Below are 27,790 nucleotides of genomic sequence, written 5' to 3' on the forward strand. Positions count from 1 at the left end.
AAGCTGTGACGTCATTGGAAGAATTAACATTTCTATGTTTTTATTTATACAGTGTATTTTACTTAAGAAGCAATATACAAAAATATAAAATAAAATAAAAAAATATTAAAATATAAAGCGAAATATTAACGGTTAAAATTTTATTATTTTTAGGTTATCCAACTTGACTCGGTTACCATGGGGATTAAGATCCAAATATTGCAGATGCTTGTCAAAATTAAAATTGAATTTAAGTTTTTTTTTAAGGAAAAAGTCTTATTTAATTGGTTTAAAAGGCTGTATTTAACTCAAAATTGGTTTATCTAGAGGATTATAAACAAGGTAAGTGGATTAAATCAAAAAAAGATATTTTTAATATATTACTCTTAATTAGAATCGATTTAAATTAATTACAATTAACGAATTTATTATGAACGCGAGATAATCGTAAAGAATTCGAAATGTTTTAAAATTAATAAAGATTAGGTTAGAATGGGGTCATACACACTTATTAAATTTAGACAAAATTTTTACGTCAAACGATATATGCAAGTATATGCATGATCACAAAGTAAAAGAAATATTTTGATCAATTTTATATTTTGTGTAATTTGAAGTGAAAAATAGCAAATATTCAAACGAAATAATTTCGCGGCTTTTCTGTGACGTAGGAACCGCACTGCCTAAAACAAGTTAAATTGTCCGTTAGATAGCGCTTGCGGTGTGACAGTGTCAAAACAAAACCATGGATGTAATAGAGTGTCTCTATTACATCCATGAACAAAACATAATAAACATAACCTACATATACTCTATCTCTTTTCAATATAACCTAAATGACGTTCATCTCTTTCTCGCATTTGAGCGGGGAGCAGGGGACGCAAAGGTGGATACGTACGTCATCAACGCGGGAATTTTAAAAGCGCAAATGGGTATATAAATTTTCAGCAATTTTTTTAACAATGATTTTGTTCGAAAATATTCAAAAAAAAAATAACGGTAACTATATTTTTATACAAACTTTCAGAAAATATAATAAAAAAAAAATCGTGTATGACCCCATTTATAAAAAAATCGGAATAAAATTTTATTATTTTAAGGTTATCCAACTTGACTCGGTTACCATGGTGATTAAGATCCAAATATTGCAGATGATTGTTAAAATTCAATTTAAGTTTGTTTAATTGGTTTAAAAGGCTCTATTTAACTCAAAATTGTTGTATCTAGGGAATTATAAACATGGTAAATGGTTTAAATCAAAAAAAGATATTTTTAGATCAGTTAAAATGTACAAGAATTTAGGGTTAAATAACAATTAAAACTAGAACTAACCCTAGAACTAGAAAGTTTTAGCCGTCTTGAGAGACGTGGGACTAAATCCGAATGTTTCTAGGTCTCGGTCTAGTGTTAGTTCTAGTGGCAGTGATAGGTAGCGCTAGTTAGCATAAGATATTACTATGTTGTATATTTTTATTGAACTAAAACGAGAACTAGAAACAGTTGGGTTTAGTCGTGAAAGAAACTTTCACTTGTCAATGTAAACTTTCATTTTATTATTATATTCGTAATCTGCATAAAATAACCTTTAAAGTGAGTCCAAACTTGACGCATTTATCTCAAAAAACCAAAAAGTTCGAACTTTCAACTTTTAATTTTGACATATTTGTCAACTTCAAAAAATTAAGGTTGGTATTAATGTTTAAAAATTAAATTGCTATCTTCATTGTTGCTAACTTAGGGTTTAATGTTTTTTATTCTAACTCGAAGTTAGCAAATTTAATTTTTAAATATTACTACCAACCTTAATTTCTGATTTTTTTTATTACATTTTTGTTTTTGTGACAAATTTTAAGACATTTTATAAAAATTAAGAATATGTCAAAATGACATTGACATTTCAAACCAGTAGATTATATCTCGAGTAATGTTGGAATCATCTTTGGACTCATTTTAAAGGTTTTTTTAATAAAGAATACATCATGAAAGAACACCATGAAGTAGTCTATTTGTCTATTATATGATAACTAACTTCAGGTTTAAAATGTCAACCTCAATTTTGACATATTTGTAATCTTCTTTAAAAATAAAATGAGTACAAACACGATATATTTATCTTCAACATTAATGAAGTTATGGTCAACTTCCGATTAAGAATGTCAACGTCAATTTTGACATATTTGTAATCGAAGTGAAAAATTCTTTAAAATGAGTCCAAACATGTTTCCAATATTACTTGAGATATAAGCATCTTCCGATTTGAAATGTCAATGTCATTTTGACATATTCTTAATTTTTATAAAATGTCTTAAATTTTGTCACAAAAACAAAAATGTAATAATAAAAATCAGAAATTAAGGTTGGTAGTAATATTTAAAAGTTAAATTTGCTAACTTCGGGTTTAATGTTTTCTATTCTAACTTTCCTGTTCTTTGAGATAAGTGCATCATGTTTGAACTCATTTTAAAGATTTTTTAATAAACAATACATAATGAAAGAACACCATCAAGTTGTCCATTTGTCTATTATATGATAACTAACTTCAGGTTTAAAATGTGAACCTCAATTTTGACATATTTGTAATCTTCATTAAAAGTCCTTTAAAATGAGTACAAACACGACATATTTATCTCCAATATTAATGAAGTTATGGTCAACTTCGGGTTAAGAATGTCAACGTCAATTTTGACATATTTGTAATCGAAGTGAAAAATCCTTTAAAATGAGTCCAAACATGATTCCAACATTACTCGAGATATAATCTACTGGTTTGAAATGTCAATGTCATTTTGACATATTCTTAATTTTTATAAAATGTCTTAAAATTTGTCACAAAAACAAAAATGTAATAAAAAAAATCAGAAATTAAGGTTGGTAGTAATATTTAAAAATTAAATTTGCTAACTTCGGGTTTAATGTTTTCTATTCTAACTTTCCTGTTCTTTGAGATAAGTGCATCATGTTTGGACTCATTTTAAAGGTTTTTTAATAAACAATACATAATGAAAGAACACCATCAAGTTGTCCATTTGTCTATTATATGATAACTAACTTCAGGTTTAAAATGTCAACCTCAATTTTGACATATTTATAATCTTCATTAAAAATCCTTTAAAATGAGTACAAACACGACATATTTATCTTCAATATTAATGAAGTTATGGTCAACTTCCGGTTAAGAATGTCAACGTCAATTTTGACATATTTGTAATCGAAGTGAAAAATCCTTTAAAATGAGTCCAAACATGATTCCAACATTACTCGAGATATAATCTACTGGTTTGAAATGTCAATGTCATTTTGACATATTCTTAATTTTTATAAAATGTCTTCAAATTTGTCACAAAAACAAAAATGTAATAAAAAAAATCAGAAATTAAGGTTGGAAGTAATATTTAAAAATTAAATTTGCTAACTTCGGGTTTAATGTTTTCTATTCTAACTTTTTTGTTCTTTGAGATAAGTGCATCATGTTTGAACTCATTTTAAAGGTTTTTTAATAAACAATACATAATGAAAGAACACCATCAAGTTGTCCATTTGTCTATTATATGATAACTAACTTCAGGTTTAAAATGTGAAACTCAATTTTGACATATTTATAATCTTCATTAAAAATCCTTTAAAATGAGTACAAACACGACATATTTATCTTCAATATTAATGAAGTTATGGTCAACTTCCGGTTAAGAATGTCAACGTCAATTTTGACATATTTGTAATCGTCGTGAAAAACCTTTAAATGAGTCCAAACAGGATACGTTTAATTCCAATATTACTCTGGATATAAGCAACTTCCGGTTTGAAATGTCAATGTCATTTTGACATATTCTTAATTTTTATAAAATATTTTAATATTTGTCACAAAAACAAAAAAATAGTAAAAAAAATCAGAAATAAAGGTTGGTATTAATATTTAAAAATTAAATTGCTATCTTCATTGTTGCTAACGCTTCTTATTCTAACTTTTTTGTTTTTTAAGATAAATGCATCATGTTTGGACTCATTTTAAAGGTTTTTTAATAAAGATGACAAATATGTTAAAATTGACGTTGACGTTTCAAACCGGAAGTGATTGTATCTCCATTAATATCAAAGTTAAATATGTCGAGTTTGGACTCATTTTAAAGGATTTTTTATGAAGTTGACAAATATGTCAAAATTTTCGAACGTTTTGGTGTTTTGAGATAAATGCGTCATGTTTGGACTCACTTTAAAGGTTATTTAATGAAGATTACGAATATAATAATAAAATTAAAGATGACATTGGCAACTGAAAGTTTTTTTCACGATGTTTCTAGTTCTCGTTCTAGTTTTAGTTCAATAAAGATGTACAGGTGTCTCAGTTATTATGAAAGATAGAAAGTTGCGGCTTTCGCGAACCTGAGCTAATTTTTTTCTAATTTCGAAAATCTCTAAAAACGATCAAATGTCGCTTAATCAAGTGATGTATGACGCGGTCCATATGTATATTCCTTATTCCTGACCGTTGTTTTTTCTATTATTGTTCTGAGGGTAACGCCGTTTGTTCTTCTTCGAGTTTTTCTAGAATTTTTGAATAGTTTTCGCATCTGGTTATTTCCCCCTTCTTATGGATTGGCACGATTATATTCTTTTCCCGTTCGTGGGGTATTAATTGATTTAATTTAAAACTTTTAGTATTGGAATTAAAAGGTATTTAAGAAAAATACATAAAAATTTAACAGAAGTATCTATTTTTGTTTTATTCATAAAATTTTTAAAAATTTTTTTTACCTCACTTATTTGAGAAAGAAATCGCATCTACATTTCTCATCTTTTCAAACATCTTTTGAGTGATTACATTCGCAATGGACACATTCGCTTAAATTTGTTACACTAATAAAAAATAAAGAGTAACTCGCAAAGTTTTCACACTGCTTACGACATACATTATTATTTTGTTTTTTTATTATTTTTTTTTTTATTTCGTTTACATACGATACGTTTACGAATACTCATGCTCTATCACTAAAAGTGCCGTTACGACTCTCAAATGTCATTCATTATACGAAAATAAAAATTTATAAAGTTAATTTTAAGAAAACAAATTTTTTTTTTTGTATTTCCAATTTGTTTATTAATTAATTTTTATTTAATTGTTTTTGTTGGTTTATTTTTTTCTCGAGTGCACACAGATATGAAAGAGTTATAACAATTTTTTTATATTTTCGTTTTTTTAATCATTTTTTTTTCACAACGACTGAAAAATTGACTGATTATTCTATAAGAATAAATTTTAATTTTTTTATTAATTTTTTTTGCGGCGCTTATTAATTATTTATTTTTCTTTAATATTAATCATATTTAAGTGATCTACAATGTGCATACAATACATACAACGATTAACAATTACGGTAAGCGTTTTTAGTTTTTTTTTTTAATGATTTCTGGAAAATTTTCTTTTTAAAGATTTTTTTTGTTAGAAAAATGACCAAAATATCTCTTAAAATTCTTGACTGCTTTTTGAAACGGTTTATTTTTTTGTTTTTTAATTATCTAGTGGACATTATTAAGAGAGTATCGAGGGCAAATTCGTTTTCAAAAAAGAAAAGCACTGTGGGGGGAAATTAAAAATTATCTAGGTTTTAATCATAACTTTGAGATCTTAATTTTCTTCTTTTGAAAAATATTTACTCTCTTTACCCTCTTTATTATTTTTTTTGTAAGTATTGCTAGAAATTCTCCTATTATTTATTATGTTTAAGTTGCCCAAAAAAAAAGAAGTAAAAGAAAAACATATAAAAGGGGGGAATTTTGTACTGTTAGGTATTCTTTTTCTCATTTTTAATCTATGCATTCATTTTTCCGTTTTTGTTTTGAAATAATCCTACATTTTTTTTCTCCTTTTTAAACTTTAAACTAAATAATACGAAATAAATCACATAAAATATAAGAAATAAAAAAAAGTAGAACGAACTAAGTGCGTAAAAAATAATAACATATTATTGATTCTTTTTATTTCAACAAAATAATTTAAGGGTATCATTTAACTAAATCTAATAATAAAAATAACTCTATTTACATCTTCTTGATTTTTGTTTATCGGTAATGCCCGAAACAATTTACAGAAAGCAAATTAATTAGATTAATTAATCAAACTTACGATTTAGAAAAAAAAAGCCGGACAATTCAGATCGGAGGAAAGATTTTTTTTGATTTAATCATTTTTTGAACACAAACGGTTTTAAAATTTAAGATTTTTTTTACCACACTCAATCTGTTAATGTTATTTCATTCCGTTTTGAACTGAATATTTTATGAAATAACTCAAAATAAATAAACAACTCAAAAGAAGACTCAATAGTAACAATATTTAATAAATTCCCCTTTTACTCAACAAAAAAAAAACATCATTACTATTGATTTATTTATTAACTCGCAAAAATTGGACTTCTCCAGGGATTTTTTATGAAATGTTTCCCTTCTCCCAAACAAATTAAAACGTTTTAAACGTCATATAATCTATAATTACCATAATCAATCATAAAATATTCAGTTTCCTTTCTTAATTTATCTATTCTGAATTCATTTTTGGTTAATTTCTCAATATTTTGTTTGTGTTATTTGGATCTAGTTTAAAAATGTTTTTTTTTGGAACATTTCCATCCGCCTGATTGTACCCGGTGAGATCAGAGTGTTTTAGTTGTGCTCAGCACTTGCGGTTGTTATTGGCGCAGGAACGTCGTGCCCCCTGCGATTTTTCACCACGACGCTGACGCTGGTTACGACTGTTTACATCACGAGCCTTATTGGTGCGTTCCAGATAACCTTTTTTCAAAGTCTGGCACGCTTTTTGAATTTGTACCTAAAACAAACAAAAAAATTTATTAATTGAATTGTCAAAATTAATGTCAAATTTAAACGTCACTTTAAACGTCAAAGTGACGTTTAAATTTTCGATATTCAAAAAGGTTAAATTTTAGTTTTTGGTTTTATATTTATACAGAAATAATTGAAATAAAATAAAATTAAAATTTCTTAACTTCAATTAGCGAATTACTAAAAATGTTATTAGAAATTAGAGAAATATAATAAATTTTATGGGGACCCTAGGTAATACCAACAAAAACCCCAAAAATTTGACACTGACAGATATAGAAAAAAAGATATCTTTCTTACAAGATCAAATAATATAATATTACAATATCAAATACATATAATCAATGTAAAAAATGCTATGGAATGAATTCAAACCGAACGGAGATATAGAACATCTATAACGAGGGTCTGGAATTGAAGAAAAGATGTTACCTTGGTTTTAAACCATAGAGAAGATCGAATAGACTATGTAGTGATGCCGCAAGCGTCTTCTGCTTTATTCTATCAAATTGTGACGATAAATCTTCGCGGCTTTATCATACAAATAGTTATTCTATACTAAGGTATGTATTTTTGGCCCTTAAAGAATAAAGTTAAAGTTACTTGCACCCAACAGATATTCAAAACTTTTACAGATAAACCCCAATTGACGTAGCGCCTCAACCTCAAAAAACATCGGTTTCATTCTCACAAACTGTAATTGAAAATTGAATTGTCAAGATGAATGTCAAATTGTTGTAAAGTTGGCAAGATTAATAGGGAATTTTAAACGTCAAAGTGACGTTTAAATTTTTGACATTCAAAAAGGTTAAATTTTAGTTTTTGGTTTTATATTTATACAGAAATAATTTAAATAAAATAAAATTAAAATTTCTTAACTTCAATTATCGAATTACAAAAAATTTTATTAGAAATTAGAGAAATATAATAAATTTTATGGGGACCCTAGGTAATACCAACAAAAACCCCAAAAATTTGACACTGACAGATATAGAAAAAAAGATATCTTTCTTACAAGATCAAATAATATAATATTACAATATCAATTACATATAATCAATGTAAAAAATGCTATGGAATGAATTCAAACCGAACGGAGATATAGAACATCTATAACGAGGGTCTGGAATTGAAGAAAAGATGTTACCTTGGTTTTAAACCATAGAGAAGATCGAATAGACTATGTAGTGATGCCGCAAACGCCTTCTGCTTTATTCTATCAAATTGTGACGATAAATCTTCGCGGCTTTATCATACAAATAGTTATTCTATACTAAGGTATGTATTTTTGGCCCTTAAAGAATAAAGCTAAAGTTACTTGCACCCAACAGATATTCATAACTTTTACAGATAAACCCCAATTGACGTAGCGCCTCAACCTCAAAAAACATCGGTTTCATTCTCTAAAACTGTAATTGAAAATTGAATTGTCAAAATGAATGTCAAATTGTTGTGAAGTTGGCAAGATTAATAGGGAATTTTAAACGTCAAAGTGACGTTTAAATTTTCGACATTCAAAAAGGTAAAATTTTAGTTTTTGGTTTTATACTTATACAGAAATAATTGAAATAAAATAAAATTAAAATTTCTTAACTTCAATTATCGAATTACAAAAAATTTTATTAGAAATTAGAGAAATATAATAAATTTTATGGGGACCCTAGGTAATACCAACAAAAACCCTAAAATTTGACACTGACAGATATAGAAAAAAAGATGTCTTTCTTACGAGATCAAATAATATAATATTACAATATCAAATACATATAATCAATGTAAAAAATGCTATAAAATGAATTCAAACTCAACGGAGATATAGTATTATGAGAATTGAAGAAAAGATGTTACCTTGGTTAGAAAGCATAGAGAAGATCAAATAGACTATATTCAAAACTTTTACAGATAAACCCCAGTTGAGGTAGAGCCTCAATCTTAAGAAACCTTGGTTTCATTCTCTCAAACTGTAAAGATAAAAAACTGTGACCTTATCATACTAATAACTAATGTAGTAATATATTACTAAGGCAGAGAAGATACATTTTTAGAAGCCTAAATGGAGAAACTGAAAGATTAAACACAATTAAGGTAACTTTTCGGCTTTGTATGATGCAATATGAAGGAATTGCATCTCCTTATTAAGCATAGATCAAGTTGTATTTAGTAGAAAAAAACGTCAGGTTCCAAGATGTAACCTTTTCTTTTGCACAATTTTTTTTCTAGAACAATCTATCATGTCAAACATAAAATTGCAACCCTAGAAAATAATTGATGGTAAAGATCTATGTATTTTAAAGCACTGGTTTCAAAGTACGAGTTCGTTTTAACGTAAGCTTCTGCTATTTTACCTTGGAAATGAAGTTCTAGCATTTTTTGGCTACACATTGTACCTTATGTAGAACGTGCAATAAACCCACCACTCTAGTAAGTAATCTCTTTTAAATTAACTATTGTAGATCTTATACAAATTTAGTGTCTGGATTTATCTTTCCTCCAGAACTAGATTGGGCAAGAAATACAATCAAACCAAACTTAATCCAACCCAACATTTCTCGTACTATGTCTAGAGTCTAGATGCTGCATCGTGAATTGATAGTTACATAAGATTATGAAATAAAACCAACATTTGGGTTCGTAAATGTCAATTGTAAATGTAATTTTCATTAAGATGAAAATAAAAGGAATAACTGATATACTATGTAGGTATAAATAAAATAATCCTCAATCTAAGTTATATACCTGCAATAAAAAAATTACATACATTTTTTTGAAATTTGAACCAATTGATAATAACCACTCCATTACACACAGTCCTGATGAATGAATAACATGATTATCAATCTGGACCGATGGAGTTTATGGAAGCCTATGTAAACTTTGTTCATCCTACAACAAAAATTCTGATGACATTCTGCACAGATTTTTTTGAAAGCGACATAAACCTCCGTTATTCCTAATGGTTCGTTATTGATTTTATTATATCATATTTATATTTATATTAAACTGTAATTATTTATAATTAAATTAAAAATTTGATGTCGTCGGCCGCAATTGATTACAGGAAACAACGTCACATTTCAAATTGATTTAAATATAATCTCTCTTCCAATTAGCGTTTATTACTAATCTATAACAGTAATCTTAATCTAATCTCTCTAATTATGGTACATTTAATATTTAAAAACATTACTCCTAATCGTGTAACTTTAACATTTCCTTTTTTGCTGCGTAAATCGTTTATTTCGTCTAAAGTGTGTAGATTATTTTTATTTTTTGATTTTTATACTTTCTTATCAACGTTAAATAAAGTTTGTAACTTAAAATAACGTGCGCTTATTAATTATTTTTTAAATATTGAAAATGTCAAAAAATATCAGTTGCTAACTTCAAGTCAATATCAAATACAGTTACTCACAAAATTGAGTATACAGTTAAGCAAAAGTGATTAAATTTAGGCCCTCTATTGGCGTCAATTATCGCCTGCATTCGCTGTGGCATGAAGTTCACTAACTTTTTGGTGTAGTTTGGCGAGTTTTTAATTGAAACTTAACTTCTCCCCATAAATATTCAATAAGATTCATATTCAAAGACTATGGTGGTGTTTTTTAACTGTTTTGAAGAAGTAAATATAATAACCATTCCTTTACAAGGTACCTATGATATACAGGGTGGTTCAAATTCGATGTCCGAATAGGCTTATCTCGGAAACTATAAGAATTAGAAAAAAAGTAGCTCACATGTCAATCTCTTTTTTTAAATAAATTACAATGTCGAAAACCTCAAAGCGCTATCATCTTTTGTTTTTCCCCTTTTTTCCCTTTTCGCTTTTAGAATTTGAGATATTATGACATTTTCCTTTTTTTAAATGGAAACAACCACTGATTATTCTTATCGAATTCGTTATTTTTTTCTGATTACAAAAATATAGGGTTTGACAGGTTTATTTCTTATTGATTTTAGAATAAAGCTAAAAATAAACTTTTTTTTAGTGTCGTTAAAGAAATAAAATTTACAGTTTCCTGTAAATTATAACTAAAAATTAAAAAAACATATTTCTGATATTTGAAACAAATATATTTGTTGAACTGTTTAATTTATATTTGTTTTACACAAAAGTTGGAATAGATTGCATTATTTCACATTTTTTATTATTTAATATTATTATTAAATGACTTAAATTATTGATAGATGGCACTCATATATATATATTTTTTTAATTCAAATAAACATAGTGACATTTGTTTATATTCAAAAATTTTCTGAAGTGTCAAATTAAAAATCCCGTTTTTTTAAGATTGATTATGAAAATTGCGAAAAGTTTAACATGTTAGAATGTTATATATTAAAAAATAAAGAAAATTTTATATAAATTTTTAGTAGAATAATTTTTAGTTATAGTAATTTACAGGAAACTGTAAATTTAATTTCTTTATTTTTAACATTATTCTTTGTTTTTTTATAACATTTCTAAACGCCGCCGAAATCCGGTGATGTCGAAGAAATGAAATTTACAGTTTCCTATAAATTACGGGGCAGTAGGTAACATTTAAAAAGCTTAGAATTAAATAAGCAAACAACTTCTGGTATTTAAAAACAAATTATTATGTTTATTACACCAATTGTTATACGGAAATATTTAATGAATTGTATTGGAGAAATATGTTTTTTTAATTTTTAGTTATAATTTACAGGAAACTGTAAATTTAATTTCTTCGACATCACTAAAAAAAAAAGTTTATTTTTAGCTTTATTCTAAAACAATAAGAAATAGACCTGTACAACCCTATATTTTTGTAATCAGAAAAAAATAACGAATTTAATAAGCGAATAATCAGTGGTTGTTTCCATTTAAAAAAACGAAAATTGTCATGATATCTCAAAATCTAAAACCGAAAATATAATGTCTTAGATATAATACTCCACCTATAATAATAACCAAGGTAATTGCACTTGTTGGTTTTACGATATTTTCAATTTTGGCCTCTAGGGGAAGGCTTTGAGGTTTTCAGCATTAGCAGTTTCTCGAAAAACGAGATCATGACATGTAAGCTACTTTTTTTCTAACTCTAGTTTCTGAGATAGCCTATTCGGACATCGAATTTGAACCATCCTGTACATCAGAAAATATATTATTGCCATCAGAAATGTAAATAAAACATGGCATTTGGAGGATTTAATGTGATAGTAATAAAGGTTTATCATCTATTTATTTTTAAAAATTCTCCTTAAAGATTTCCGAGATGATGGGGTGTTTGAATTTTCTCCAATGAGATTGAAATAAGCCACTTATAACCAACTATAGGGTTTACCTACCACATAGATGACCAAAGAAGTGGTTTGCTGAAACAGCCACATATTGCATCGTTAAAAGCAACATTTAAGATAATTTGTCAAAACTATTTGATCCGGTACACCTATCTTGATGAAACTTGGATTTTTGGAAGAGGATCTCCACGAAAAAGTTAGCATGATGAAGATAAAAACTCTGTTAAAAAAAAACCTATCGGTAATGTAATTCTGCATGCTGGCAATAATCTCCGTTATTTTCTTCCATGTCTAAATCAGCAGATTATCATGATAACATGAATGCTGACATTTTCAAAAAGTGTATCACCGAGCAGTTGCTTCCTTATTTAGATACGTCCAATTTAAAAAAAAGTTGTAAGTTAAGATAAAAGAAAATTTGCAAATATTAGAAGGCAAGGAGAATACCGAAACTGCAGAAATGTAAACGAAAAATGGCGTGGCATCAAAACAGCCTTATTGGAACCCTCGATGGCCACGCTGAAGAAAGAGAATTCCACATGAAGGCAAGAATGGATAACTGACGAAATTATTGCTCTGGTGGATAAGAGAAGAAACTTCAAAGGAAATAATGATCAACAATATAAGATAACACAACGAATAATTCGCACAAAAATCAGAGAAGCGAAAGAAGAATACTACAAACAAAAATGTGAAGAAATCGAGAGGTTCTAGGCATAGTATTAGTTCTACATAGTAACAGTGCTAGTGTAAAACTAGAACTAACACTAGAACGATTCGGATTTAGCCCCACGTCTCTATAGACGGCTAAACCCGAATGATTCTAGGTCTAGGTATAGTGTTAGTTCTAGTTTTAAACTTGCACTGTCACAAAAAAAAATATATTTTTGCATATTGCATCTTAAATGAAACAATTATCTATCTTCCATTCCCCTGTATACTAAATTTGATGAGCAACTGTATAACCTAAAATTATTAAATAATTCAAAACTATTTTAAGAAACATATTAAAACATTTAATAATGATAATTTAAGAAGAGTGTTTCCGTAAATGTTAAATAAATGAATTAAATCGGTATATTCTAGAAGAACCAGTTCAATTATCGTTTCCTCTTTGAACACTCGATGCTTGTTTCCCAGGCTGTCGCCGGATTGAACAGTAAACGCATCCAACGTAAAGCATCTGCACCTCGTCACGAATAAACAAAGAGAAATCCGAAGCAGATGAGCTACGTTGAAGGCAAAAATGAAGAACTAAATAAATAACTAAGCGGTTATCAGAATTGAGATGTAATAAAAGACAAAGAACGATAATCTCATTAATTTGCTTGTAATTGAACAATAATAAGTGAGAAATATTAAACGTCGTCGACAGGAGGTCTCATTTTAAAACCACAATCTGTTTATGACACGATTTATCACCAATCTCATTAACGACTATGTTCAAGAAATAACACATAACAATGAATAAGCGTTTATTCTCCGTTACAACAACTTTCAACGTTTTATTAAAAATAACTTACCCTTTGTGCACTTTTCGTTCTAACCCTTTGAACATCTTGCTGTCTTAAAACCTCATCTACGTGTCTCATCCTTCTCCTTCTAACCGGTTCCCTCCACAACAACCTGTCTTCAATTTCCACAAAATCATCCTCAACATTAACAACATCCACTTCCTCATCTTCATCGTCCTCCACCTCGCTCGATCTCTCCCTTAATTGTTGGCTAAGAATCCTAAAATGTGGATGTTGGGGATTCGGATGGTGCCTATAAACGCTGATGCTTGGATGCTCGATAAGCAAATTTTCCAACGGCGACGTTTCCATCACGACGGTTCCAGTCGAGGTAAAACACGGCGGTGGGGTGATGTACCATGACTCTTCCATAGCCGCGTGCGAAGACGACGAAGATTCACTTCGTGTCATCTCAGACGGGACGACCAATCGGTCCAATTCAGGATCTTCCAGGTCGTGGATGGGGTCGATGAGGTCGTCCAAATCGGTATCTTCAAGGTCGTCATCGTCAACGGTACCGACGGAATTTCCTTCGCTATCACGATCAACCAAAAGCCAACCATCGTCTTCTTCTAAAACTAGAGGAGCGACGCGAGATGGTTCGGTGGATAAATTCGGTGGTTGTTGGTCTGGTCTAATGTTAACGGTGGGTGTGGTAGTGTTTGTTGTTCCCAATAGGTAGTTTACTAATTGTCCAAACATTGTCTGAAAAGAAAAATAAAAAAACTTATTTATGTGAATTAACATTTAAATTAAATATTCATTAAATTAATCACACCTATAAAAATTAATGTCTTCATCTACGCCTTTTACAAATTAAAACGTTTCTACATATTTGCCAATTACATAATCTTCTGTGTGACCTATGAACATCGTTGCTGTTTAAAATAGGTTAGCCTCGTGACTTACGTTCGTCTTAATGTTTGTTTGGTTTGTCTGTTTTATACACTTGTCTTCTTTTCTTTTGCAATCTTTGGTTACCTGCTCGTCTTTGTACTCACATCTGTAAATCCTTTCAAGTTTGAACACGTCTACCTACCTAATGGTTAACGTCTCCTTTTCGGTATCAAGGTCAACGTGTCTTTAAATAATAAAAAAAAGTCTCTCCCTTGAGGTTTTCTTAATTCTTGTGCGATAGAAAAATTGTTTATGTAATAAGAGAGTGATTAACGAGAATTAATGAAATTTCAACTTAATCGAATAGAAAGTACTTAATTAAATTATGTCAAAAACAATAAAACACTTATTTTTGGATAAGTACTAGATTGTTAAAGATTGTAACAAAAAAAATGACTTAATGTTGACAACTTAAAAAAAGTTACCAAATTCTAACAAAAATTACTAAAATTTACGATAAAAAGTATACATTAAAACTATAGATTTGCAAAAAAGTCTCTGTTTTGGGGTTAAATCCATCACAACAACGTTTAACAACAATTTAACCTAAACACAATAAAAAATTTTTGTATAAATTTACATTTTAAATAAATGTTTTTTAAGTCTTTTAAGTCTCAATGTGTCAATGCCATATTAAAATTGCAAAAAAATTGAGTGTAGTCCACTTAAATTAATTTAAAATCTTAAAAAAATCGTTATTTTTTTACATGGTAACTCACCCCATCTAGCGGAATCACACTAAACAAATCGAATTTTTGACATATTGACATTTTATAATACCTTACTATTTATTGTTAATTTATATAATAATTTATAGTTTAATTATTATTTTTTCTCCCTAAATTAATGAAGAATTCTTCATTGAGGACATAACCTTGACTTTTTTGTGCAAATCAAGGACATTTATAAAAACAACACAGTAAACCCATTGATTCCCATCTTTCAATAATCCTCTCAATCTCTCCCTCCTATTGAGGTCTTGGTCTACCACGCTTTCTCTTTCCTTCTTGCCTCATGTTGAACATTTTCTTAGGTATTCTATCTTCTTTCATTCGAACCAAATGACCATACCAACTTAGTTGTTTTCCTTTTATTTCCTATACCAGGGGGTTTAAGCTTAGTTCTTCCCTGATGTTCTTGTTCCGTACCCTATCTCTTCTGGTTTTCCCCAATATCTTGCGTAGATACTTCATCTCTGCTTCTGTTATTTTCTATCTTTACATCGTCCAAGTTTTTGATCCATAATTAAGTGTTTGTTTAATTTTCAACTCTGGCCATAATTAGTATAATTCTGCAAGTAGAACTTATAAAATGAAGACTTCTAGGTTGTTCTTGCATCGATATTTGGGTAGTAATTTAGTAACCACAATTTCTATATCATCCGTTCCACCTTGCTAACGATCATGGAGTTATGGCTTAGGGTTAATCGCATGTAGTGTACGTTGATAGAAGTTTTATACTTTAGCTCTAGGGATTTATGTCGTGAACAGGGAAGAATCCACTCCTGAAGGAACAGTTTCGAAATTGATGCAGAAAAGCCAAATATATCATTTTACTCATTCAAAATTAGTCATGATAAACAAGCAAAACAAGATGCTTACTTAGCAAAACGATGTTATGTCAATACGAAACTTTATGCCCAATATAGTTCTTCAGCAACACCATAACTCCTGGTCTCACATCGTCAAAATTACCAAGACAGCTATTTTAATGATTGACTAAGAAGCGCAATACTGATACAAAATTAATGAGGTTTAGCTACACACACTTATAAACATATTGGAAATGAATGGCTTACACTGTCTTTAGGTTGGCGGATTCGTTAAAAGTGAAAAAAATGATTACTTAAGAATTGTAGTTCTTGGGTTCACTATAACTGATTCTAAGAAAAAAAAACATTCCAATGGGTTGAAAAAGATGATGCGATAGGTTAATGAAGATAAAGATATTTTTTGCAAACTCTCAGTACTACAAAATTGACACCAATAAATACTAAAGCGTTTAATAATAAACGTAATAAATCTTCATGAAACATGATAAGTGATAAGTATATGTTCCTTGATAATCAAGTATACAGCGTTGATGAAGTTATCAACTTTTATGCAGTGCATAAAGATGAGAATAAAGTCATATCAATGTCGATAGTTCCAAACTCGTGCAAAGTAATGGCTCTGGAATGTAATACATTTGCTTAATCTTGTAAGAGAAAGAATGGAATTTCCTTTCAACCTGGATGGGATTATTAACCACACCGTTGCCAACCTTACCGGTTTATCGGTAGATCTACCGATAAAGAAGATATACGACTTAATCTACGGTTTTCCATTTCTGCAATTTTTTGTTTTCCTCTACAATTCTAACCTATTACAGTACTCTTCTTCAAATTGCGATTATGACGTTTTTTTGCGAGTTTCATAATAATGTAACCCGTAACTTTCTAATTCTAGGTTTAGTGTATTATTGGATATTATATTGAATGAATTAAAAGTATAACTAACATTAGACCTAGAACTAAAAGCATTCGGGTTTAGCCGTCCTAAGAGACGCAGTGCTAAACTCGACCAAGATTTTTCTTTTATACAGTGTGTCCGTAAAGTAACGGGATATAGACGATAATCCCTTAAACAGGGCTAAAGATTTGAATTTTTTGTTGTAGATTTTAAATTTTTCCCGCCATTTTTAAACAAGTTATGAACATTTCTATTACGAAATATTAAAGAGGATGTTTTTCTGAATCTAGTGCAGTCAATATTAATATTGGTTACATAAGAAAATTTACTTTAAAGATTTGCTTGACATTATAAAAATAGCAGTAGCAATTGGTAACTATGGTAACCAATTATTTTAAACAATGTCCTAAGTGTCAAAAACTGATTTAGTAAAGCTTGTTGAACTGTGGAGACGCGCCATCTTGTTGGAATAACTACCATTGGAATTCAGGTGGGACAGTATTATGATATCGTTTTGAAAAAATCTGAACATCTCCTTCCAGTTAAGGTTTCCTTAGAAAGTAAGAACTCAGGACAATATCCCGTTCGATTTGATTGGGTGTGCGAGTTTTTTTTCCAATGTGGATTTTGGGTAGCCCAATGCCGACAATTTTGTCTATTTACTTGTCCAATTATTTCACCATTCATTTGTTATTTAACACAGGTCTGCTTCTAGTCCGGGCATTACCGAGACACATATACATGGATTTACTTGGGTTGACTGTCGATTGATAGTTAGCTGCCACACGATAGATTCTATTTAAGTCACTATTTATTTTAGCTTCAGCACTATGCTAATCAATACCTGGGAACGAAAGATATAACTGTGAATCGTCAGCGTACATATTAATTTTACAATACTCCAACTTTTTTGCAAATTGTGACGTGTAAAGCGTAAATAACAACGGCCCAAGAACTGACTCCTGCGGGACACCTGTGGTAATCCTCACCACGCTGGACACATCATCTCCTATCCTACACATCTGCGTCCTATCAGTAAGATAATTATTTAATAAAGAAATCGCACCTTCAGTAAAACCCAAACATTTTAAAGTATTCATGATTTATAGTGTAGAAGGCCTTAGAAGAGTCTAAAAAAACAACTACAGTATACTGTTCATTATCTGAAGCACGCAATATGTCATCAGTTAAGTTCAACATCGCTGTTATACAACTATACCCAGGTCGAAATCCTGGTCGAATATCCATTACTTTACGGACACACTGTATAATGAACCTTATTAAGTCTCAAACTAACAACATTACAAAACATGGATAGAATAAATTTAGCATTTACTCATTCGTAGTGCAAATAGTAGCTGCCTACACCTGCGTGACGTCACGAACGTGCCATTCTACCATCTTTGTATCAAACAATTTCTGACTTTATATTTAAATCTACCGATTTCAACAAATAGGTTTTTCACGAATTTATAAAGATAATCCTGGAAAACATGAAAGGTATGAAATTACGATTGTGTTCAAAAATTTATATATCAAAACCAAAAAGAATTATCTAAAAACGGACATTATCATTGAAAAGAAGATGTTTTCATTGACAATTGAGATAAGTTTCATGATGATATTCCAACGAATCGATTTTTTACGAATTTTTAAAGTTTATTCTCGAAAACATAAAAAATCAGAAATTACGATTGTGTTCAAAAATTTATATCTCAAAAACAAAAAGAGTTATCTTAAAACTGACATTATCTTTGTAAAGAAGACGGTTTAATTGATAATTGAGATAAGTTTCATGATGATATTGCAACAAATAGATCTTTCACGAATTTATAAAGTTAATCCTGGAAAACATAAAATATGTTACTTGAAACTACGATTGTGTTCAATAATTTATATCTCAAAACGGACATCATCATTGAAAAGAAGATGCTTTAATTCATAATTGTGATAAGTTTCATGATTATATTCCAACAAATCGATTTTTCACGAATTTTTAAAGGTAATTGTGGTAAATATGAAAGTTGCCAGAAATTACAATTGTGTTTTAAAATTTATATCTCAAAAGGAAATAGAGTTATCTCAAAACAGACATTACCATTGAAAAGAAGATGCTTTTGTTGATAACTGGAGAAAGTTTCGTGAGGATATTGCAACAAATAGATTTTTCACGAATTTTTAAAGTTAATCTAAGAAAACATGAAAGTTACCAGAAATTACGATTGTGATCAAAAATGTATACCTCAAAAACAAAAAGAGTTATCTCAAAACGGACATTATCATTGAAAGGAAGATGCCTTAATTGATATTTGAGATAAGTTTCATAGTGATATTCCAACAAATCGATTTTTCACGAATTTTTAAAGGTAATTGTGGTAAATATGAAAGTTTCCAGAAATTACGATTGTGTTTAAAAATTTATATCTCAAAGGGAAAAAGTGTTATCTCAAAACGGATATTACCATTGAAAAGAAGATGTTTTAATTGATAATTGAGATAAGTTTCATGATGATATTCCAAAGAATCGATTTTTCACGAATTTTTAAAGTTAATTCTAGAAAACATGCAAGTTATCAAAAATTACGATTACTTTCAAACATTTATATCTCAAAGGCAAAAAGAGTTGTCTCAAAACGGACATTGGTATTGAAAAGAAGATACTTTAATTGACAACTGAGGAAAGTTTCAAGATGACATTCGAACAAATCGATTTTTCAGAAATTTTTAAAGTTACTCTCGCAAAATCTCAAAAGTTAACAGAGAATTCGATTTTGTTCAAAATCGTATATCTCAAAAACAAAAAGAGTTATTTCAAAACGGATATCATCATTGAAAAGAAAATGCTTTAATTGATAATTGAGATAAGTTTCATGATTATATTCCAACAAATCGATTTTTCACGAATTTTTAAAGGTAATTGTGGTAAACATGAAAGTTGCCAGAAATTACAATTGTATTTAAAAATTTATATCTCAAAGGGAAAAAGAGTTATCTCAAAACGGACATTACCATTGAAAAGAAGATGCCTTAATTGATAATTGAGATAAGTTTCATGATGATATTTCAAAGAATCGATTTTTCACGAATTTTTAAAGTTAATTCTAGAAAACAAATTACGATTATATTCAAACATTTATATCTCAAAGGCAAAAAGAGTTATCTCAAAACGTACATTGGCATTGAAAAGAAAATATTTTAATTGACAACTGAAGAAAGTTTCAAGATGACATTCGAACAAATCGATTTTTCAGAAATTTTTAAAGTTACTCTCGCAAAAACTCAAAAGTTACCAGAGAATTCGATTTTGTTCAAAATCGTATATCTCAAAAACAAAAAGAGTTATTTCAAAACGGACATCATCATTGAAAAGAAAATGCTTTAATTGATAATTGAGATAAGTTTCATGATGATATTTCAACAAATCGATTTTTCACGAATTTTTAAAGGTAATTGTGGTAAATATGAAAGTTGCAAGAAATTACGATTGTGTTCAAAATTTATATCTCAAAAGGAAATAAAGTTATCTCAAAACGGACATTACCATTGAAAAGAAGATGCTTTTGTTGATAACTGGAGAAAGTTTCGTGAGGATATTGCAATAAATAGGTTTTTCACGAATTTTTAAAGTTAATCTAAGAAAACATGAAAGTTATTAGAAATTACGATTGTGATCAAAAATTTATACCTCAAAAACAAAAAGAATTATCTCAAAACGGATATTATCATTGAAAAGAAGATGCTTTAATTGATAATTGAGATAAGTTTCATGATGATATTCCAATAAATCGACTTTTCACTTGCTTTAATTGTGGTAAACATGAAAGTTGCCAGAAATTACGATTATGATCAAAAATGTATATCTCAAAAACAAAAAGAGTTATCTTAAATGGACGATATTTAAATCTACCGATTTCTTAACGATAACTCCCATTTTACATTAATTCTGCCGATATTTGGCCGGCCCCACAAAAAAATCAAACATTGCAAAAGATTGTCGAAACTTTAATTCTTTGTTCTCTTTCAATGTTGGCAAGTTTACACAATTGCGCAATTTGATTTAAGGACAACATTACACAGATTTTTCGCACAGACTTGACTAACACTTTTAAAGTTTTGTGCAATGATAAATTTTGCATTTTCAAAGTGTGCAGCTTTGACAAAAATTTTAATTTTGATCGTAAATTTAGTAATAAGTAAAATCTTAATATGTAACTGTTTATGTGATTAACGGTACATAATAATATAACTGTATAGTATATTTATTTTAGTGTACACTGTATTATTACGTATCTGACACTAATTACAATTAATGATAATAATTATAAAAAACTTTCATTTTATAGCACTAATATTTATTAATTTTATTTACGTGCTTGATAACATAGGATTGGCAATGTCTAGACAAACTCATATATTATGTTTACTTAACTAACCTTGATTTGAATAAGCTACGTACAAGATAATCTGTCCAAATTTATTTTATTTCATCGACTTGACTTCGTCAAACAATGATTACTTGTTTATATTTAGCGAAGAATTTCGATAAATTGTGTTGTTCCAAAAAAATTACTTATTAATTTAATTTATTTAAGACAAAATTGTTTTAATAAAATTAAATACGCAAAAAAATCGTTATAACATTGCGCAATATTTCCTTATCCATTTAAAAAAAAATCATAAATCTAAAGCGTGTGGGTAGCTAATACATGACATCAGCACGTTATTTATTAAAAACTTTTTTCTCGCACAGTCATGTTGTTTTAGTTAAAATCAATAATGATAAGATAACTTTGTTTCTTTGTATTAAAATATCTAATTAAACTTTTCATTTTGAAACCCCAATATTATTAGGATTGTAAAATCGTGCGTTGTTTTTGTTGAAGTCGTGCCCCACGACACAATCAACCTCATCTGGTAAGGTAATGGGGCAGGTTCCTCTGGATAACATAATAGAAGAACTACGGGGTCGAACAATGACGCCCGGTTTTGCTCTCTTCGAACTTCGAATCCCCCCACACACACACATACAACACACGTCGCTTTATTCGCGTTCCCTTCACTTCGTCGGTGTTTCTTCTCGTTTTAATAGGTTTCGCTCTCATCAGGGTGGTGTACTTCAAAAAAAAAAACCACACCACTTTTAACGTTTTAATTTAAAAATCGGTCCAATTAAAATGGTTTAAAAACGTTTTGTTATCATGATTGTTAATAATAATAAAAACTTTTGTGTCAAGGTTATAAAGAATTGAAAATGAAGACCTTCATACAACACATAAGAACAGCTGATCTCGTTAACGCCGAACAGATGTTAAAAGTAATCTCCACGTCGATATGGCAATAAATGTTCGATGACCGAAGCCAGTTGGTGGAGAGTAAAACTTCGTGATCGTTTTGATTATACCGTAAAAGGGATAATCGATGAGGTGTTTAAATAAGGGAAGGTGATTTATTTTTTATTATTCCTTTTCTTTCAGCTTTTTATTACGTTTTCAGTTTGAATTGAATGGGATAGAGGAATAACACGCGAAGGGGAACACAACTGTGACCGTGTAACCTCGACATTCTCTCTCTCTTGCAGCGTGACTAATGATCACAACCGAAAATCATTCTTGTTCAAGGTTATTAAAAAAAATCTATCACAAACAAAAGCATTCACCGTTAGGAAACGAGTAAATAAAAACATAATAAACATTAAGTAGCACTTTGTTCTATTTCTTTTATCGTAATGATACAAATCCTAAAATTAGAGATTGATAACTTAAACGGTTCCTTGTTGAGGCCCCATCATTAAAAAATGTTTCTTATCGCAATTTCGAAATATTTTCAAAGCGTTATTAGACGAAGGTCACAAATTATTTATTTATCTATGTGTGTAACGTCAATACAATATAGGGTGATTCATTTAAATGACAATAAGTAAACTGAAAGTATATTACTGGCATAATTAACAATAGATTGAACTTAGATTATTTCTAACTCATTAAAAAAGTGTTCAAATAACAAATATGATTGTATCAATATTATAAAGTAGTAGAATTAGATTTAAAGATCGTTTTTCAAGTTTTACTCTCATCATCTCCATCTTGCTACGATAATCTTAGATGAGGTTTCAAATTGTGTTCAAAAATGAATTAAAAACAAAAAGAGTTATCTCAAAACGGATTTTATTATTATTTACACGATGATAAATCGATTTTTCACGAATTTTTAATGTTAATCTTGGACAATCCAAAAGTGACCAAGAATTACGATTGTGTTCAAAAATTTATATCTCAAAAACAAAAAGAGTTATCTCAAAACGGACTTTATCATTAAAAAGAAGATGCTTTAATTGATAATTGAGGTAAGTTTCATGATCATATTGCAATAAATCGATTTTTCACGAATTTATAAACTTAATCCTGGAAAACATGAATGTTAGTTGAAATTAAGGTTATGTCCAATAATTTATCTCAAAAACAAAAAGAGTTATCTCAAAACGGAGATAATCATTGAAAAGAAGATGCTTTAATTGATAATTGAGACAAGTTTCATGATGATATTCCCATGCATCGATTTTTCACGAATTTTTCAAAAACAAAACGAATTATCTCAAAACAGAGATTATCATTAAAAAGAGGATGTTTTTATTGATAATTGGGGAAAGTATCATGATGATATTCCAAGAAATCGATTTTTCACGAATTTTTAAAGTTAATTCTACAAAACATAAAAGATATGAAATTACGACTGTATTCAAAAACTAATATCTCAAAACGAAAAAGAGTTATCTCAAAACGGACATTATCATTGAAAAAAAGATGCTTTTGTTGATAATTGAGGAAAGTTTCGTGATGATATTGCAATAAATAGGTTTTTCACGAATTTATAAACATAATTCTGGAAAACATGAAAGATATGAAATTACGATTGTGTTCAAAAATTTTTATCTCAAAAACAAAAAGAATTATCTTAAAACGGACATTATAATTGAAAAGAAGAAGCTTTCATTGATAATTGAGATAAGTTTCATGATGATATTCCAACGGATCGATTTTTCACGAATTTTTAAAGTTTATTCTCGAAAACATAAAAAATCAGAAATTACGATTGTGTTCAAAAATTTATATCTTAAAAACAAAAAGAGTTATCTTAAAACTGACATTATCTTTGTAAAGAAGACGGTTTAATTGATAATTGAGATAAGTTTCATGATGATATTGCAACAAATAGATCTTTCACGAATTTATAAAGATAATCCTGGAAAATATAAAATATGTTACTTGAAACTACGATTGTGTTCAATAATTTATATCTCAAAAACAAAAACAGTTATCTCAAAACGGAGATTATCATTCAAAAGAAGATGCTTTAATCGATAATTGAGATAAGTTTCATAGTGATATTCCAACAAATCGATTTTTCACGAATTTTTAAAGGTAATTGTGGTAAATATGAAAGTTGCCAGAAATTACGATTGTGTTCAAAAATTTATATCTCAAAGGGAAAAAGAGTTATCTCAAAACGGACATTACCATTGAAAAGAAAATGCTTTAATTGATAACTGAGATCAGTTTTATGATGATATTGCAACAAATAGATTTTTCACGAATTCATAAAGTTTATCCTGGAAAACATGAATGTTACTTTAATTACGATTGTGTTGAATGATTTATATCTCAAAAACAAAAAGAGTTATTTCAAAACGGACAGCATCATTGAAAAGAAGATGTTTTAATTGATAAATGAAATAAGTTTCATGATGATATTCTTACAACTCCATTTCTCACGAATTTTTAAAGTTTATTCTAGAAAAGGTAAAAGATCAGAAATTACGATTGTGTTCAAAAATTTATATCTCAAAAACAAAAAAAGTTATCTCAAAACGGACATTATCATTGAAAAGAAGATGCTTTAATTGATAACTGAGATAAGTTTCATGATGATATTCCATCAAACAGATTTTTCACAAATTTTTAAAGTTAATCTAAGGAAACATTAAAGTTATCAGAAATTACTATTGTGATCAAAAATGTATATCTCAAAAACAAAAAGAGTTATCTCAAAATGAACATTATCATTAAAAAGAAGATACTTCTATTGATGATTGAGAAAAATATTATGATGATATTCCAACAAATCGATTTTCAGAAATTACGATTGTATTCAAACATTTATATCTCAAAAATAAAAAGGGTTATCTTAAAACGGACATTATCACTGAAAAGAAAATGCTTTAATTGATAGCTGAGATAAGTTTCATGATGATATTCCAACAAATCGATTTTTCACGAATTTTTAAAGTTTATTGTAGAAGCCATAAAAGATAATGAAATTACGATTATCTTCAAAAATGTATATGTCAAAAACAAAAAGAGTTATCTCAAAATGGACAATATCATTGAAAAAATGATACTTTAATTGATAATTGAGACAAGTTTCATGATGATATAGCAACAAATAGATTTTTCACGAATTTTTAAAGTTAATCCTAGAAAACAAGTTCTAAAAAATTACAATTATGTTCAAAAATTTATATCACAAAGGCAAAAAGAGTTGTCTCAAAACGGACATTGGTATTGAAAAGAAGATACTTTAATTGGCAACTGAGGAATGTTTCAAGATGACATTCGAACAATTCGACTTTTCCGAAATTTTTAAAGTTATTCTGGCAAAAACTCAACAATTACCAGAGAATTCGATTTTGTTCAAAATCGTATATCTCAAAAACAAAAGGAGTTAGCTCAAAACGGACATCACCATTGAAAAGACGATGGCTATATTGATAACAAATGATAAATTTCATAATCATATTTCAACAAATTGATTTTTCGCGAATTTTTAAAGTTTATTGTAGAAGCCATAAAAGATATGAAATTACGATTATCTTCAAAAATGTATATCTCAAATACAAAAAGAGTTATCTCAAAATGGACAATATCATTGAAAAGATGATACTTTAATTGATAATTGAGATAAGTTTCATGATGATATTGAAACAAATAGATTTTTTACAAATTTTTAAACTTAATCCTAGAAAACATGCAGGTTCCAAAAAATTACGATTATGTTCAAAAATTTATATCACAAAGGCAAAAAGAGTTGTATCAAAACAGACATTGGTATTGAAAAGAAGATACCTACGATTTTTCAGAAATTTTTAAAGCTACTCTGGCATAAACTTAAAAGACCAGAGAATTCGATTTTGTTCAAAATCGTATATCTCAAAAACAAAAGGAGTTATCTCAAAACGGATGCCTATATTGATAACAGAGGTAAATTTTAATTTTTTTAAGTTAATCCTAGAAATCATAAAAGTTACAAAAAATGTATATCTTATAAGCGAAAAGAGTCATCTCATTAGGACTTAATTTTATGAAGCTTTGAGGATTATGACAACTTGATTAAGAGATACCAATCACGTATTAATCCTTATTTATGATAAAGACCAAAAAGTCGAATTTGATAGAATCACCCGGTATATCCACACATTCTCTAATAATATTCGCTCCTAATCGTTATCGTTTGACGTAGATTTTGTAGACAGCGTGACGTTAAGCTTTGTTTCCGCGTCGTCGCCGTTTTCTAAATCAAGTCCCGGTTCAAAAGTACAAGTTTAGTTCGGTCGCGGGGGCAAATCTTAGGTAGTTACACGTCCCTTTTTCGTTACTGGTAGCGATCGGCGAAAGGTTGGCACCGAGCCAAACGGGATTCTCGGGTCAAACACGCGCCCGAGCGAGATCGCGTAAATAATGGGCACTAAATGGTCCTTTACCCATCTATGCCAAAAATTCGTCTGATCGCTATTCTTTTGCCACCGGTAAATTTCCTTATTGCAAAACCTATTGCCAAAAAGCGTGCTGTATTATTGCGAAAGTTAATTTGTATGATAAGTGATGCTCGCAGATGTTAAATAATAATTTTCTTGGTGTCTAAAATTATCTGGAAATGATGTCATGCGAGATTTGGGTACTTTTTTGGTTCTTTTTTTAATGCGATATTATTATGGAAATTGTGGGAATGCACAACCGGAATTTGAAATGCACATCCGCACCTGTGTCCCCCTCAACCTTTTCGAAACGATGACAATTGATGTAATTTAGAGTCTCGGTAGCGTGATGTGGTAACGATCACGTTCAAACGATGCGATTATTTCCCAGAAATTGCATCAGCCGGTAACATAAATCGAAAATAGAAGCGGTTCCTAATGTCAAAATTAGCAACAAAATTGGCGCACAAGGACAATCTATCTTTATCTTTCTCTCTCATTTTTCATTTGGTAGTCAAATTAACACCTACTTAATATTTTTATTCAAATTTTTCTAATTCTTTTTGTTACTATTAAACGTTGTCTAAATCTCGTTGTTTAAATACTTCTTTAAAAAAGTATATATAAGATCATTTATTTTTATGGTTTATGTGAAGCAATCAAGTTAAAGCTTGCAAAGAAGACCCGTTAAAAATAAACAATTGCGTAACTGTGCGTACGGAAAACCAAACAAAAGAAACTCTATCTTCACTTGTTTTTCGTACCAAATACTTTGGTCACTTAATGTACAGAATCAATCAAAAGTAATAAAAGTTAGCAATTTTTTTTACATCCACAAAACCAACCAAAAAAACTATAAAAACTTACTTTTGTTGTTATTGTTTTCGATCGAACGCGTCGAGATGTCTGAGCACAACTGACAGCAGAAAACCGAGTCGGTGGCCAGCTGATCGGGCAGCCCAGGGCAGGAGGGAGGAGGTGCCCCGCAAAAGTGGGGGCAGCACTGCTGACGGTATATCGCCGCGCATCAGCTGTTTTAACCAGCTGGAAGAGAAACGTAACGAATGCGCAAGCGTTTCACGACCTCCTCCGCTTTTCATCCT

General features: G+C 29.2%; 1 protein-coding gene and 1 long non-coding RNA gene across 2 annotated transcripts; one reads left to right on the plus strand and one right to left on the minus strand.

Annotated features, from left to right (window-relative positions):
• Window positions 1–4,674: 4,674 nt before the first annotated feature.
• On the minus strand, window positions 4,675–27,662 carry LOC111416350 (Tumor protein p53 inducible nuclear protein). Its single transcript, XM_023048341.2, has 3 exons — window positions 27,555–27,662; window positions 13,602–14,297; window positions 4,675–6,802 (listed from the first exon to the last, which is right to left on the minus strand). Exons 2-3 carry the CDS (start codon window positions 14,292–14,294, stop codon window positions 6,647–6,649), a joined length of 849 nt encoding a protein of 282 aa, XP_022904109.1. The 5' UTR covers window positions 14,295–14,297; window positions 27,555–27,662; the 3' UTR covers window positions 4,675–6,646.
• LOC139432622 (uncharacterized) lies at window positions 21,940–22,640 on the plus strand. Its single transcript, XR_011642361.1, has 2 exons — window positions 21,940–22,380; window positions 22,433–22,640. It is a non-coding gene; the product is annotated as an uncharacterized lncRNA (long non-coding RNA).
• Window positions 27,663–27,790: the final 128 nt, after the last annotated feature.

The sequence above is a fragment of the Onthophagus taurus genome, chromosome 1, assembly GCF_036711975.1.
Source record: "Onthophagus taurus isolate NC chromosome 1, IU_Otau_3.0, whole genome shotgun sequence".
Classification (NCBI taxonomy): Eukaryota; Metazoa; Arthropoda; class Insecta; order Coleoptera; family Scarabaeidae; genus Onthophagus; species Onthophagus taurus.